Source organism: Podarcis liolepis (assembly GCF_965112155.1).
Source record: "Podarcis liolepis genome assembly, chromosome: 1".
Lineage (NCBI taxonomy): Eukaryota > Metazoa > Chordata > Lepidosauria > Squamata > Lacertidae > Podarcis > Podarcis liolepis.
This window is the reverse complement of record NC_139554.1, coordinates 65,251,336-65,265,781: the sequence shown is the minus strand read 5'-3', so window position 1 is coordinate 65,265,781 and position 14,446 is coordinate 65,251,336. Positions and strand designations below refer to the sequence as shown.

At 43.6% G+C, this 14,446-nt stretch overlaps 2 protein-coding genes and 1 long non-coding RNA gene across 4 annotated transcripts in view; 2 read left to right on the top strand and 1 right to left on the bottom strand.

Moving 5' to 3' along the window:
• Positions 1 to 119: 119 nt before the first annotated feature.
• On the bottom strand, positions 120 to 13,011 carry PRRG4 (proline rich and Gla domain 4). Of its 2 annotated transcripts, none has more exons than XM_083465788.1 (6): positions 12,722 to 13,011; positions 11,229 to 11,338; positions 6,900 to 7,108; positions 3,917 to 3,965; positions 2,860 to 2,995; positions 120 to 1,602 (listed from the first exon to the last, which is right to left on the bottom strand). In XM_083465788.1, the coding sequence occupies exons 2-6, from the start codon at positions 11,326 to 11,328 to the stop codon at positions 1,386 to 1,388; spliced, it is 711 nt and encodes a 236-aa protein (XP_083321914.1). In that variant the 5' UTR covers positions 11,329 to 11,338; positions 12,722 to 13,011; the 3' UTR covers positions 120 to 1,385. The 2 variants fall into 2 exon arrangements, with proteins under 2 accessions (XP_083321914.1, XP_083321915.1); XM_083465789.1 differs by having other exon boundaries at positions 6,945 to 7,108; positions 12,722 to 13,006.
• On the top strand, positions 1,609 to 2,732 carry LOC310689243. Its single transcript, XR_014517418.1, has 2 exons — positions 1,609 to 1,911; positions 1,970 to 2,732. It is a non-coding gene; the product is annotated as an uncharacterized lncRNA (long non-coding RNA).
• Positions 3,766 to 14,446, top strand: part of CCDC73 (coiled-coil domain containing 73) — a 247,719-nt gene continuing 237,038 nt past the window's right edge. Inside the window, exon 1 of the mRNA XM_083462970.1 lies at positions 3,766 to 3,830. The gene's annotated coding sequence lies outside the window, so the exon portion shown is untranslated. The remainder of the gene's footprint in view (positions 3,831 to 14,446) is intronic.

Below are 14,446 nucleotides of genomic sequence, written 5' to 3'. Positions count from 1 at the left end.
TGGCCGCCGTGCGGTGGGGAATGCTTTGCCATCTTTTTGTGTGCAAGTGAAAATGGTTTTCCGTGACTGAGCTAGAAGTTCTGGAGCCACGCGGACACTCCTTCCTCAGATTTCCCCCCCTCCCTCGTGCACTGTTTTAGCTTGTATGCCTACCAGTTTACAAAACTGTCAATGTTTAAAGCTGTCGACGTGAGAAGTGTCATACACGTGTCTCATCCAGGAAGCCAAGATTAGCTGTTTCTGCTTGCAGAGTGTACATGCTGGAGAGCCTCCGGTTTGTTGTTGTGGGTAATGTGTAAAATGTCCCCAAAGTTCATAGTTTCCAGGGGGTGGGTGTGAACTATTTCTTCTTTGGAATGTAGGTGGAGAAATCAAACGCTCGAACAGAATATTGTACATGCTTCTTTTCTGAAAACAGGACATGCACTGTTCCTCACCCCATGGCAGTAGCTATTTCACGTTTCCCTTAGCGGCTTAGCTCCTTTGGTTAAAATTGCTCCCAGAAATAGAGAAGATACTTGTGTAAGTATTCTGCAACAAATATACCTGCACTTATAAACTGTATGCAAATCTACAGTTAATTCAGTGGCTTCAATGTAAGTTTTAATAAATCCGCCTCATGTTAATTAGCTAACCAATACCAGGACTGTGTTGTGAATGGCCACTGCTAATAGCATGTTTTCTCTCAGCTTCCATTCTTCTTCCTTCCCCCCTCATGTACCTGTAACTTGGGGTAATACTTGAGGCCTATTTCATCGGATGCACGAAGATTCATGATTTAATGCGCACTGAGAGGCAAATGAGGAGGAAGCACCATTCAATTAAAGATCTGTTATTGCTAGTTTAAAAAACACAGTTTAAGTTGTTCAGAGTTAGAGAAACATTCCATTTATATTATGTTACTAGCTCTTCCTTTTATTGTGGTTAAAACTAGTTCAAAGCAAGGATCCTGTGCTTATTCATATTATCATTCCCACTTTATTACCAATCTGAATTGGTGTTTTTTTTTAATTTAAAAAATGCAGCTTTAAAAAAAATTGATAACGAAAGTGCTAAGTTGGTGAGAGACAGAAAGGCTGGCAAATCAATGCACTGATTGCACCAATTGGCTCAGAATGCATCAGAGGAGTTCACTACAGTTCTTAGCACCTAAAATGAAGCATAACAAAAGGAGTCGTTCATCCTTAGCCATCAGCACATTGCTTAAGGGTGCATTCCTTGTTCACCTGACACACTTCACTTCCTCTCAGGCACACTGAAGAGCTGTATCCCTTTCACCCTGTGAAAGACTCCTGAAGTAAGCACAATGCTGCAGCATTTCAGCTAGACAGCTTCTTCTCTCCAAGTTAATTCTCAAGCATTCTACAAGCCCCCCCGTTTCTTAATTAAACAGGAAGAGAGAGAGACTTCTTGAATGCCCTAAGCCCTCTTGAAGGGCCTGGATATGGTGGCGGTGGAACTTCACAATTGCCGCTTAGTGCCACTGCTTGTTCATAAGTTGGCAACCCACTGTGTTCTGTGCATGGAGAGAGAGGGTTTAAGGAAATCTCTTCGTGTCTTTGAAAGATGATGGAAGAGTTACGCCTCCTGTAGCTTCTATCCCTAAAATAAAAGCAAAACTTTTAAGAATGGCAGAGTGGTGATTAAGTACAAGAGTCCAAAACTTCATTTGAGAGAAGAACCTGAACTACACTTTCTTGGGAGTACAGTGTTTTCAGTGGCTAGTGTTTGCCGCTCAGAGAACAAGGTGGCATAGAATGGGAGTACAGTATCCACTTGTGCTGGTATAGTTCCCTAACCCCATTTTACTAAAGCATATGGATCAGCACTGGACAAGGGCACATCACCTCTGAAGAATTAAAAGAGTACATATGTCATGGACAAATGTAGGACGGGGCTGTGTGTGCTGATGTCACAGATGCCAACACTGTCACCTTCCCGCATCACAATTCGTAACAATTGCACTGAGGGACAATTTGTCAGGAGCTCTGGAGAGCTGTTGGCAGTCAGTATTCTGAGCTAGATGAATCAATGGTATGAATCAGTATAAGGCTGTTTCTCTTTGTTATTCCCTGTCATTGTTCCTGGCTCCAGATTTTGCCTTTATCTTTCCCACAAACCTCAGCAATTAGCTTTGCCCACTGATCTTCATGCTCTTCCATGGTCATAACAATTTCATATACCTTACTTCCATCCAAATCTCCATATATTAGGATACAGCAGGATTATTTTTAAAAATCTGTTAGTTCTGAAGGATTCAACTGTCCAAGTAGAAATCCATAGATTATTTGGTAAGTCATACCCTATTCCCATTTTTTTCTCTTAAGTCCCAAGGCATATCACCTTGGGACAGGTGACAGCAAGGCTGTCTCCTGGGGGCAGCCATTCCAGCAGTGGGAGAGCTGGGAAGCAGAGCTCACTCCATTGAATCTGCTGTGACAGGACAGCTCCATCAGGCCTCATCTCCCCTCAGTTGTCATCTGTGGGCAGCCATTCCATCATACTGCCTCAGTGGGAGAAATAGGAAGCAGGGCTCCTTCATGAACTGCCTGTCCCTGAGCTGCGCCAGCTGTTCATTCTTTCCCTTGTATGTTTTGAGTTTGTAAGTCTCCCAAGTAGAGACTGCCTTGTTTTTATTGTGTGTAAGCCGCTCTGGGAGCTTTTTTGGCTAACAGCAGGGTACAAATGCTTCAGATAAATATCTGCACAGCACAAACCCAAATGGGACAAAATGCAGTAAACATACAGCACACATATATACCTCACCCATAATTTTTTTGGGAGGGGGTACAGAAACTTCCATGTCAAACTTGAATACACTGAACAAAGTATTGGAAATTACAAAACTTATTTTCTTACCGTGGTAGATGTCTTTGTTTGCACTTCTTTTGGCAGAGAAAATAAATAAGTAACCCAGTTATGATCAACAGTACTCCAATTGCGACCAAGCCAGTCAAAAGTCCCATAACATCAATCTTCCGCATTGCTTGCTCTTCTGTACAGAAATCAGAATTACTGAGTATATTCTTGATCTACCCTAGGTCACACTATGCCGCAAAAAAAAAAAAGTGTCTTGAAACTATTCCTAAATTATTCTGCCTCCCCATAGCTGCCTAAGTCCCCTCCTCTCCAGGGTCTTTCCCAAGCAATGTAAGACACTGGTTGTGAGAAGCTATCTTCACCCTTTACATGCCTCCTGGTTCTGGAAGACCAGGGGAGAGAAAGATGCTTGTTACAACAGGAGGGGCAGACACCGATGCCTCTTTAACAACCGGAATAATCCCTGCCTCTTGGCCTCCCTCCTCTCCTGCTTCAGCTTCTGCCTCTGATCAGAATTAGATCAAGACTTCTCTCTGCCACAGACTCCCCCAGCTCACTAAGCCCTGTTACATCTTCTGCTTCCGACACCACCTCACCCGTGTCTTCTCCCTCTTCTCCATCCTACCACTACTTTTTGGGCTCTGAACCTTCTTCCCACCATTCCTGTGCGCCCAACTAGTCCATGACACTGGAGGAGGTTGGGATGAAGCAGAGGTGTCTCTCCACCCAGCCCTGCCCAGTTACACCAACAAGGAATGCCCCAATGTAAATGGCAGGTGGGCATAGGCTCCACTGGCAGGAGTCAGCAGGACTCCCTGAAGTGGGGCATTTCAGGGTTGGGGGAGGGTGGAACTGGGCCAGCAAAGGATCCACTCAACCTTGAGCCAGCTCTGCTGCCATTATGTGATGGCAATAGACCTAGGGGATGTCATAGCAAGAAGGCATTTTTCCTTGTGGCCAGCAGAAGTGGTGGTACTGTGGTTGTGATAGTGCTGCTCTGCCAGGCAGAGGTGAGTGTGGGTTTGGATGGTGGGTTAAAAGTATCTGCAATATAAAACAAAAATAGAAACCACGAAGACCTGTGATTTTGGCTTACCTTGATATCTGCCACGACCCTCCATGGTATATTTCTCCCAAAATAATATCTGAGATAGTAAAGAAAAACAATGTAATTGAGGTAAAATCTCTAGCAGCAATTAAAAACAAAAACTGCCCCCGCCCCCAAAAAACAGTTAAGAATTTAACTTTGGTTGAAGTTACAAGAGTCGTACTGATTAACTCTGGGTGGGATTTGGTTAAGGAAGTTTTAAGACCTGCCTTAATACCAATATTAATTATCAGTATATATAAATTGGACTGAGAGAAAGGCAACAAGCTGTGCATAATGCAAGACGGAAATAAAACACTTCATTAGCCCCGCTGGTAATTGGCTTATACTGCAACTTCTAGTTATTGATAACTCATGCTGGTATAAGTGAATACTTACTAGAATATGATTCTTAAGCATGTTTGCTACAACTGTCTGAGGCGGATTCCCACCCCCACCCCGTGACTAGCATATTCAGCTGCATGTCACATGGATTTAAAAGGACTCCCTTCAAAAGACTGAAGCCTAAGTACATCATGCAGCAGCAAGTTCCCATTTGATGAGACATGTATACATTTACAGTGCATGCACACAATATGTTTATTTTTAGATTTTTATAGTAGAACCTCTGCTTTATGAATACTGTTTTGCTTCTGGGGCACAGCTTCCAGTTTTGACAGGCTGTCCTTAAGCCTATTGGTGCTCCCAAGCTTTGACGTGCTAATATGGACAACTAACTCAGAGCTACTCTGCAACTCAGAAACAGCAATTTCTAAAAATATAAGAATAATGAGTGACCAATGTCTGATGCAAAATAAAGCAATGCGTACACTCTTACCATAGGAACATTCACCACAATTAAGGCCAAAGAGCACATAAAAGATGGCATATAATTTACCCCCAAATCAGAAGCTCAAATACGCAAAACTTAATTGGCCCCATGGTAAACCACAGAGAGGGAGATTTTCCCTCCCTCTCCTTCTTGTGAACTTAAAAAAGACACGTTTTTCCCTGTGAAAGAATAATGCTTGCTGTTTTGTCACAAATCAAGCCTGAACCTTAAAATATTATATTGGTAAAGAAAAAGCAGTTTATAGTGCATACACGCCATACATTTAAAGTGCATCATGTGCAAAGAATAATTGGAACTGCAGGTGCTGAGAATTCATAGAATCGTAGAATTGTAGAGTTGGAAGGGACTCTGATGGTCATCTAGTCCAACCCCCGCAGTGCAGGAATCCTTGCCCAATGTAGGGCTCAAACCCATGACCCTGAAATTAAAAATCTCCTGCTCTACTGTCTGAGCTTTCCCAGCAGAAGGGTTGCTGTGTGGTATAAACTATAGTCCGCAGGATTCCTGGGATAAAAAATGTGATTTAAATGTAGCTTGTGTATGCCGTATTAACCTAAAACTTACAGTTCTGCTGCAAACTAGTGGATTTAAATGATAACTAGTAACAGTACATGTTGGCCTGCCTATGAGGAGGTTTAAAATAGCCATCTCAGGCATCATAAGAAGCAGCACCCATAGGTGCTCCACCCTCCTCTGTCTCTGGGGGAGAAGTGGTGTTGGTTTCCATTGAGATCTTGGAAAATCTCACTGGAAAACAGTGCTGCTTCTTTGCTGGTAGTGGGGTGAGCCTGCCAGGGTGGCACTTTTCAGCTTCCCTGGTAGCGGTGGCAGGGTGGGGGCAGAGCGGCAGCACAGCAAGTACATAGTTTCCCATTTTGCCTTTGGTGGCAAGACAAGACGAGCCACCATGGAACTTGCCTTCAATTATTATTATTATTACAGTGGTGCCCCGCAAGACGAATGCCTCGCAAGACGGGAAACTCGCTAGACGAAAGAGTTTTCCATTTTGGAGGTGCTTCGCTAGACGAATTTCCTATGGGCTTGCTTCGCAAGACGACAATGTCTTGCGAGTTCCTGCGGGTTTTTTCCCCTCCCCCCTTTTTCTAAGCCGCTAAGCCGCTTATCAGCTGATCCAATCAGCTGATAAGCAGCTAAAAGCCGCTAATAGCACTAATCCGCTAATCTGTCAATGGGCTTGCTTCGCAAGACGAAAAAACCGCTAGACGAAGAGAATCACAGAACGGATTCTTTTCGTCTTGCGAGGCACCACTGTATTTAAAGAAAAAAACTATGCACATATGGAAAAGCTTCTCCACACTGCGCACGTCAAGAAACTCTACTACGTTAGAAACATTTCCTTGATGATTCTCCTGCCCCATTTACCAAAAAAGTTAATAACAGCATGGCTAATCCCAAGGCTGCCCCCATCCATTTTGTGGAGATAGGAGTGTACCTAGTGTGATAGCCTAGTGTGACTACAGCACCAAACAGTGAGGGAAATGGATTCACTTGTAAATTCTTCTACGAAGTTAATGAGCTAGCTATCTCAGCCCTCCTCAACCTGTTGCCCGTCAGACATTTTCAACTACAACTCTCAATTAGCCTCAGCCAGTATGGCCTATGGCATACTGAGGCAAACTAAGGCCCGGAGGCCAGATCCAGCCCAATTGCCTTCTAAATCTGGTGTGCGGACGGTCTGGGAATCAGCGTGTTTTTACATGAGTAGAATGTGTCCTTTTATTTAAAATGCATCTCTGTGTTATTTGTGGGGCACAGGAATTCGTTCAATTCCCCCCCCCAAAAAAAATAGTCTGACCCCCCACAAGGTCTGAGGGACAGTGGACCGGCCCCCTAATGAAAAAGTTTGCTGATCCGTAGCCTGTGGTCAGGGATTCAGGGAGTTGGAATCCAAAGCAACCAATTGGAGAAGGCTGATTACTTTCCCCCTCTGCATAATGGCTCAGACAACGGTTCAGAAAGACTAGACCTGGGCTAGTTTGAGAGGCACAACCCTTTCAATCCTAGGAGCAGTAAAAAATAATAATAATAAAAAATACAATTTTACCCATAAGCACAATGGGTTCTGTGCCATTTCTCAAATGATAAATATGTACACATGATGTAGTCCTAAGCATTGACCTTAGAAATATCTCCTTTATAGGCCACCAAAAGTAAAGCAATTACTGTTTTTTCTTGGTCTCCAAAAATTTCTCTTGCTTCCTCGAAATTGCAGTATTCTTCATTGCATTCCCTTTCAAGATTCCCTGGGGTTACTAGTTCAAAGTCAAATCTGTTGTATAGAAGGTGTCGTCCAATGAATAAATTGGCTTCCTCTGTTGAGATGAACACTGAAAAAATAATTAAAGCAACATTTATATTAAATATATAAACATGGCCTTTAAGAAAATGCACTGGAATGCAAACACACTAGTGGAAAATTTCCATTCACAGATGTTTTAAAGACACACCAAGTAGAGTCCCTTGATTATAGTCACATGGAAAAAGTCACATATGAATCAGCAGAGCTGATTCAAAATATTTCACAACCACATTTTCTAACCACCTATGTTTGCTCAAGTCACACTAGGAGGCTGCGTGATCCCAGTGGCTCACACATTACTTACTTCATATTATTGCGAAAACAGCAGTAGATCATATTTGAGTATTACATAGGCCTTAAAAATGGAACCCCTTTTGTCATTTTGTCATTATGGTTTAGTCTAGGGGTCAGCAAACTTTTTCAGCAGGGGGCCGCTTCACTGTCCCTCAGACCTTGTGAGGGGGGGCTGGACTGTATTTTTTTGGGGGGAGGGGAATGAACGAATTCCTATGCTCCACAAATAACCCAGAGATGCATTTTAAATAAAAAGACACATTCTACTCATGTAAAAACACGCTGATTCCCAGACCGTCTGCTGGATTTAGAAGGCAATTGGGTCGGATCTGGCCCCCGGGCCTTAGTTTGCCTACTCATGGTTTAGCCTTTATAGGTGAAAAGGTTATCCAATGCTGAATGCCATACTGCAGCGAACTGGAGCTATATAAAGCACTTGCACATAATCTACTCAAGGAAATAATGGCTGGGCTCAAATCAAACACAGGGTTTCCCAAGGCTATGTTTGGTTAATGGCATCCACTAGTCAGCTTTAGTGGGTGAGCCTCTAGGGTGGAATCTACACACATACAAAAAAACGCTGTGAAAATACTTTTTTAAAAATAACATTTTGAAAAATACATTGAATTTGGCATAGCTGTTACCATCTAGTGTCACATTTGTATACTGCACTTTACAACACATTTTAAACGTTTTATTTGCAGCTGTATAGCTGAGTCCGAGGTGACAGAACCTTTGATGATGTGACCATGATGGTTGCCCTAGCTTTGTAGGCTCTGGCCTCACTGAAACTCTTGCAGAAGCAAGCAGGAAGAGGCTGCTGGTATTCAATTCAACCACCTCTTCTTCTCCTGTTCTATTTTCTATTTGCCCCAGATTCCTGGTTACCTGCCCCTTGCCCTGTAATCTGACTCTCAGTTATCTCAGTAATGCTTCTATCTAATCCTGTTTATGTCAAGACTAGACTGAATTCACTCCTGTATCTAACTGTGAAGTTTCATCCCCAGTGCTGATGCTGTGAGGTTGTGTCAGGTGCTACTGCTTCAGGGATTCTGTGGGGGCCACTGAGTAAAAAACTTGTTTATACTGACACCCCAAAACCACATCCATCTTCTTGTCCAAAGTGGGTGGCTGCAAAGTGAAAAAACCGGCCCACTCCAAAATGTGTTATTATTGGGTGCTTTTAGAAAACCTGTGGTCTCTTTCAGTATCTTTTCGAAGGATTGCATCAATTGCAATCGCCCTAGAACCTTACTATTTAATAACGGAAAAGTGTTGTGGGTGGTATAAATCATGCCATGGTAGATACAAAGACAATCTTCCACAGATGTCAGTAAAATTGAAACTACTCTCATGGTTTTTCTCAAGGGAACCAGCAGAGTCCCACAAATTGTTGTATATCCCTAGTTTCTGAAAAAGGAACTCCACTAACAAAATACTTTAATCTGCGGAGCACATGACAGGAAAGAAGAGGGACGCGGGTGGTGCTGTGGGTTAAACCACAGAGCCTAGGACTTGCCGATCAGAAGGTCGGCGGTTCAAATCCCTGTGACAGGGTGAGCTCCCGTCGCTCGGTCCCTGCTCCTGCCAACCTAGCAGTTTGAAAGCACGTCAAAGTGCAAGTAGATAAATAGGTGGGAAGGTAAACGGCGTTTCCGTGTGCTGCTCTGGTTCGCCAGAAGCGGCTTAGTCATGCTGGCCACATGACCCAGAAGCTGTACGCCGGCTCCCTTGGCCAATAAAGCGAGAAGAATGCCGTAACCCCAGAGTCGGCCACGACTGGACCTAATGGTCAGTGGTCCCTTCACCTTTAAGTTTGCAACATGCACACATTTAACTTGTGCACATTCAGATTCATACGTTCGGCAAACAATTAAAAATAAAAGTAAAAAGAGGGCGGGCGCCTGGGAAAAAGGACTTTGGCAATCCCACTTACCATTGAACCCAATGTGTATTGACTATATGTGATTTTGGTTCTAGGTGCAATCCCTGGAATGTAACCCTTGCCTAAGTTGCAGGCTTGTTGTCTTAACAACAGTGGATTATATTTCAAAACAGAAATCTTTAGCCAGTAGCCTAAGAAAAACCTGAAGAAGAACTTTTGAGAGCCACAATCATTGTTCAGCCCCAGATAATATACACAAGTTACTTATGAAACTATGACAGTGATGTCACTTTGAGCCATATTAGAGGTGTTCAGGATGAAGAAGTTATAAACAGCCTTTAGAAGCCAGAACAGAGGTACGTGTCAAAGGGAGTAAACCTTTCCAGGTGAGGTGGGACTGAAATGTGTCAAGTTAAGTTGAAACAATGTGGGGAACTTGAGAGGAGCCTGAGGGCAGGTTGAATACGAACAACTTTAACAGGAAAATGACTTCATAAAATGACGTTTCCCTGTAATTCTTCCATGGTTACTAATACTTATAAATGTATGTTTAGGTGGTAAAAGCACACACGAATATATATAGCCAGATGAAATCCATTAATTTAAAAGTGATATATTTCTAATTGACCATGGTAGAATTGCAGTGAATCCTCCGGAGGACATTTTTCTGCAAAACAAAATAAAATATAGCATAACTCATCATGAATTCTGTGGGAGCAAGCAAGGGGAAGAAAGCAAGAGCATGGAGACCCTGTGCCCTTGGGAGTGGATAATCCCACCTGCATTGTTCCATCCCTTAGCCCTTGAGCCTTCATAAGGGAACTACTCTGTTTCTGGTCTTATGCATACGGACGTTCATGGGGGTGGGTTGCTTGGCACTAATGCCATTAGTTTGGGGCTATCGGGGGTTGTGGAAGTGTTGGACATTGTTAGCTAGCTTATTTGAACACGGTACACTTACTATTTTTTTGGTGTATTTTAAATGAGCTGTTAATTGTCAAATTGCTCATCTTACTTTCAATATTTATTATTATTATTATTATTATTATTATTATTATTATTATTATTACTACTGTACTATTGTATTTAGACTGTTCTAGAATCATAGGATTGTAGAGTTGGAAGGGACCCAACCCCCTACCCGCAGCCATCCCTGGTTAACAGATGCACCAACCAAGCATGTCCAAAGTCCGTTTCAGGGGCCCGCTGGTCGGTTTAATATCTGGCCCCTGTGACAGTTTATTTCCTGGGGTAAAATCCTAAAAAAAGCTCAACAACCTCAATCCTAAAAAAGGTCAACAACTTTGGTTGGTTGGCCCTCATGGCCCTTCACTTCATCAAATCTGGCCCTCTTTGAAAAAAGTTTGGACACCACTGCACCAACCCATTGCACCACAGAGGTCTTGCTTTTCTATGAACTACATTGAGCAGAAATCTATTTGTGGAATATGTGGTAGATAAATAGAAAGATACTTGTCACTATGGCTGTTGAAGTTTGGCAGGTGCTTGGTATAGCCACTGAATAAGGATGGGCTTGGGGAATTCCAGATTCAGCTTGCGTTGCAGTTCGGGGTGATCTGGCAAATCACCAGGTGTGGCCATATTGCTGGCTGCATGGGGCCAACCAGAAGCAATTCTGGCCTATGGTTTCCAACAAAACATGTTAGTATGGGGCAATTGCCTGGGTGGGGTGCAGTTTAAAACCCAGAACAATGTGTATTTAAGATTGTTGTTCTATGACTATTGATTGTTGCAATAAATTCTTTTGATTTCATACAGCCCACAGGAATGACTTACTTCTTGAACTATCTTGACAATAGTATCTGGATGATTCCCCTCCTCCACCCGTACGCGCAATTAGACCCTTTTTAATGAAGGAAGAGTAAAGCTTTAGTGAACAAATTATAATTTTGGATTGGGAAGAGAATCTCAGCTGTGCTTAGAAGCTATAGCTTATGCATAAAGTTACCTTCTTTCACTGCATCCGATTCCTTCAGTTGTCTTGAGCAGTGAGGAAATGCAAGCAATGTTAGCACCAGCTGAAGGAGCAAAATGTAAAAAAAGAACATAACCCGGTACCTGTAATTAAAAAAAAAGTTACCAAATTAATAATATTTTTAAAATTGTTAATGGATAAATTGCAGGCAGACTTCAAAAAAAATTGACTTATTGGCTGCAGTGAACATCATTCACAAGTCGCTACAAGACATTTAGATGAAAGTTGCTTTAGATTAGGCTGCAGGCCTCCCATAAAACCAGTCTAGCATGTACCTCATCTTGGTTGCGTAATAATAATTACATGGATTGTTCTCAGCAATTGAAACCAACAATTTCAGCATCAGGGAAAAAACACACATGATAACATAAGTTAGGTCCCACTTCATGTGTCCGTGCATCCTTTCGATCACCAGCACATTCCCCCCACATGTAGAATCTTGTCAAGGACAACATTCCAAACTGATTACACGGAGCTTCAGCATGACAGAAACTAGACATGTGCTTTTACTATGATATTGACCAGGGTTCACAGAGCTCCTTCTGGGCATGATCAAGAGTTTGTTCAAACAGTAAGATCCCCCCTCCCCACGCTACTTCTCTCCCTTCAAAACTAGGCTTTGTGGTACCATGTGACTGAAACGCCCCTTATGGACTTGAAGGGCTCTTGCTCCAGAAATGCAAAAAAAAAAAAAAAAAAAAAAAAAAATTCTCCTGCTCCAGAAATGCAATTTTTTCCCCCTCCTGCGCCAGAAAACCCCCGCTTGGACTGGCCAGGTTAGTCGCGCTGTTCTTTGGCTCCTTGCCAGTAGGCACAATAGCTCTTGCTCAGCATCTGGGGGGGGGGGGGCAGTTTAGCCGGACGAAACTGAGCTGCTTTCAAAAAAACAATGACTGTGGCGCACCCGATACCAACTCCAGCAGCCCTCTCTTCCCAGAAGCGCACCTCGAATTCCACCCCACTTCCCCTTCGATGTTCAAATGGCCGGCTGCCTCTGTTGTGGACACACAGTTTTTAGGCTTTTGACTTTTGTTATGAGTACATAAGCAGAATACAGCGCCCTGGGAATCTTGGGTTGAAGGTATTCTCGAGCAAAACTGTGCGCAAACTTCAAGTTCATGGCGCGCTGCGATTGATGGCACCCGCCGCCACTTCCTGCTTCTTTAAACTAATGAAAGTGAAGCCCCCCTCCCCCGCCAGCCCCAAACCATCGTAACAAGTTGAGGGGCAGATCTAACAGCCGATATTGCGGAAGATCAAGACCAACGTAGAAATACAGAAAGCGTAAGCGGAGAAGGCACGTTGCTCGGGTCACGAAGGTGCCATAGGGTGTGGGCTCCAGTAATTTTCCCTCCCTCCCTCCGCCTCCCCCCGGAAGAACTGGCAGCTTCATCCATGTCCTTAAACTCGCAGATCTCTGTGTCTTTATGCTCCTCGAAACCTATCCCGCTTTCGCGATCGCCTACCTGTTGAGTTCAAATCCCAAATGCTCCCAAAGCTCTCCGTCCGCGCCACTCCAGCCTGGCTTTACTCAGAGGTGCCGATCGCTTCTCTTCGGGAGCACTCGGAGTGGGAGACGGCGGTTTGAGATCATATTACCTGCTTTTGTAGCCTCCCACCTGAATCCCGGGCGGGCTCAGGAATAAAAGGAGAGAGGACTCGGCCGCGGCAGAAGACAGCGCATATTTAAATCGGCTAATTAGCATACTGAGTGAACATCCCATTCAACATGTCCGTGTTGAATATCCCCGTCTTCCTTAGACATCCTCATTCCTCTTCCCCGTTCGCAACAGTATGAGTCACACACAGCTCCTTTCTGCACCCATCCACCTGAATTCTAGGAAATTGTCCTTAAGTGGGAAAAGGATTTGAGTTTTGGTTTTGCGTTGCTATTTGTGCGGTGGAGCTGCAAATGCATTCGAGGATTACTGAAAGAAAGGCCCTTCCTGTCCACTTTGGTCAAAGGTGATTTTATTGTAATGTCATGAGCAATGAGGCAGGTCAGTACAGTGGTACCTCTAGATACGAACAGGATCCGTTCCAGAGCCCCTTTCGCATCTAGAAGCAAACGTAACTAGCGATGGCACGTCTGTGCACGCGCGTGTCGCTTTTCGCCACTTCTGTGCATGCGTGTGATGTCATTTTGAGCATCTGCGCAAACGGTGAAACCCAGAAGTAATGCGTTCCATTATTTCCGGGTTGCCACAGAGCACAACTCGAATGCACTCAACTTGAAGCGTATTCAACCCGAGGTATGACTGTAGTTTCTTTGTATATGAGCTAGCTAGTTGAGGGGTTATTTATATTATTTTGATGAATGTCTACCATGCCAATGGAACTTGAGATATGCTGCCAACAGGAAAGTACAATGCAGGAATGTTCCAGATGTTTACTCTGCCCACGGCTATGCTCCCTGCTCTTGCCCTTTTGAGAACACTTTCTACAGATACCTGCACTTAATTGTTCTTGGTGCCATTTGTGACGATGCTAAGAAACTCCTTTTCTGAGAGAAGCAAATTGTTTGAAGGAACTGGTATCCATATCCTAGACAAGTGACCACAATGGCATAATTATTTGGCAAGGTTAAAATTTTGTCCACTAGTTGCCTGGACATTACATATCAGTGCATGTGAGTAAGAACATAGGAGCTTGCTTGATGAGGCCAAAGGCCAGCAGCCTGCTCTAAGGGTGGCCAACTAGATGCCTGTGGGAAACCTGCAAGCAGGAGCTGAGAACCAGAGCACTCTTCCCTACTGATGTTTCCCACATCCAGCCTCCAGCCTCCAGCCATGAAGACAGAGCCTAGGAGCCTCCATGAATTTGTCTCATTCTCTTTTAAAGTCATTCAGGTTGGTGGCCACCCCTGCCTCTCGTGGAATGGAATTCTATAGCTCAACTATGCACTGCATGAAGAAGTACGGTACGTTCTTTCATTTGTCCTGCCTCTTCCAACATTCAGCTTCATTGGGTGTTTTGAGAGAGGAAGGACTTCTCTTTCTACTTTCTGTTCCAAAAATAATTCTATAAACTGTCACCTCTTATTCACCTTTTCTCGAAACTAAAAAGCCTCAAACACTACAACCTTCCCTAATAAAGGAGTCATTCCACCCTGTTGATTGTCTTGGTTGCTCTGTTCTGCCCCTTTTCCAACTCTACAATGTCCTTTTTGAGGTGAGGCAACCAGAACTGTT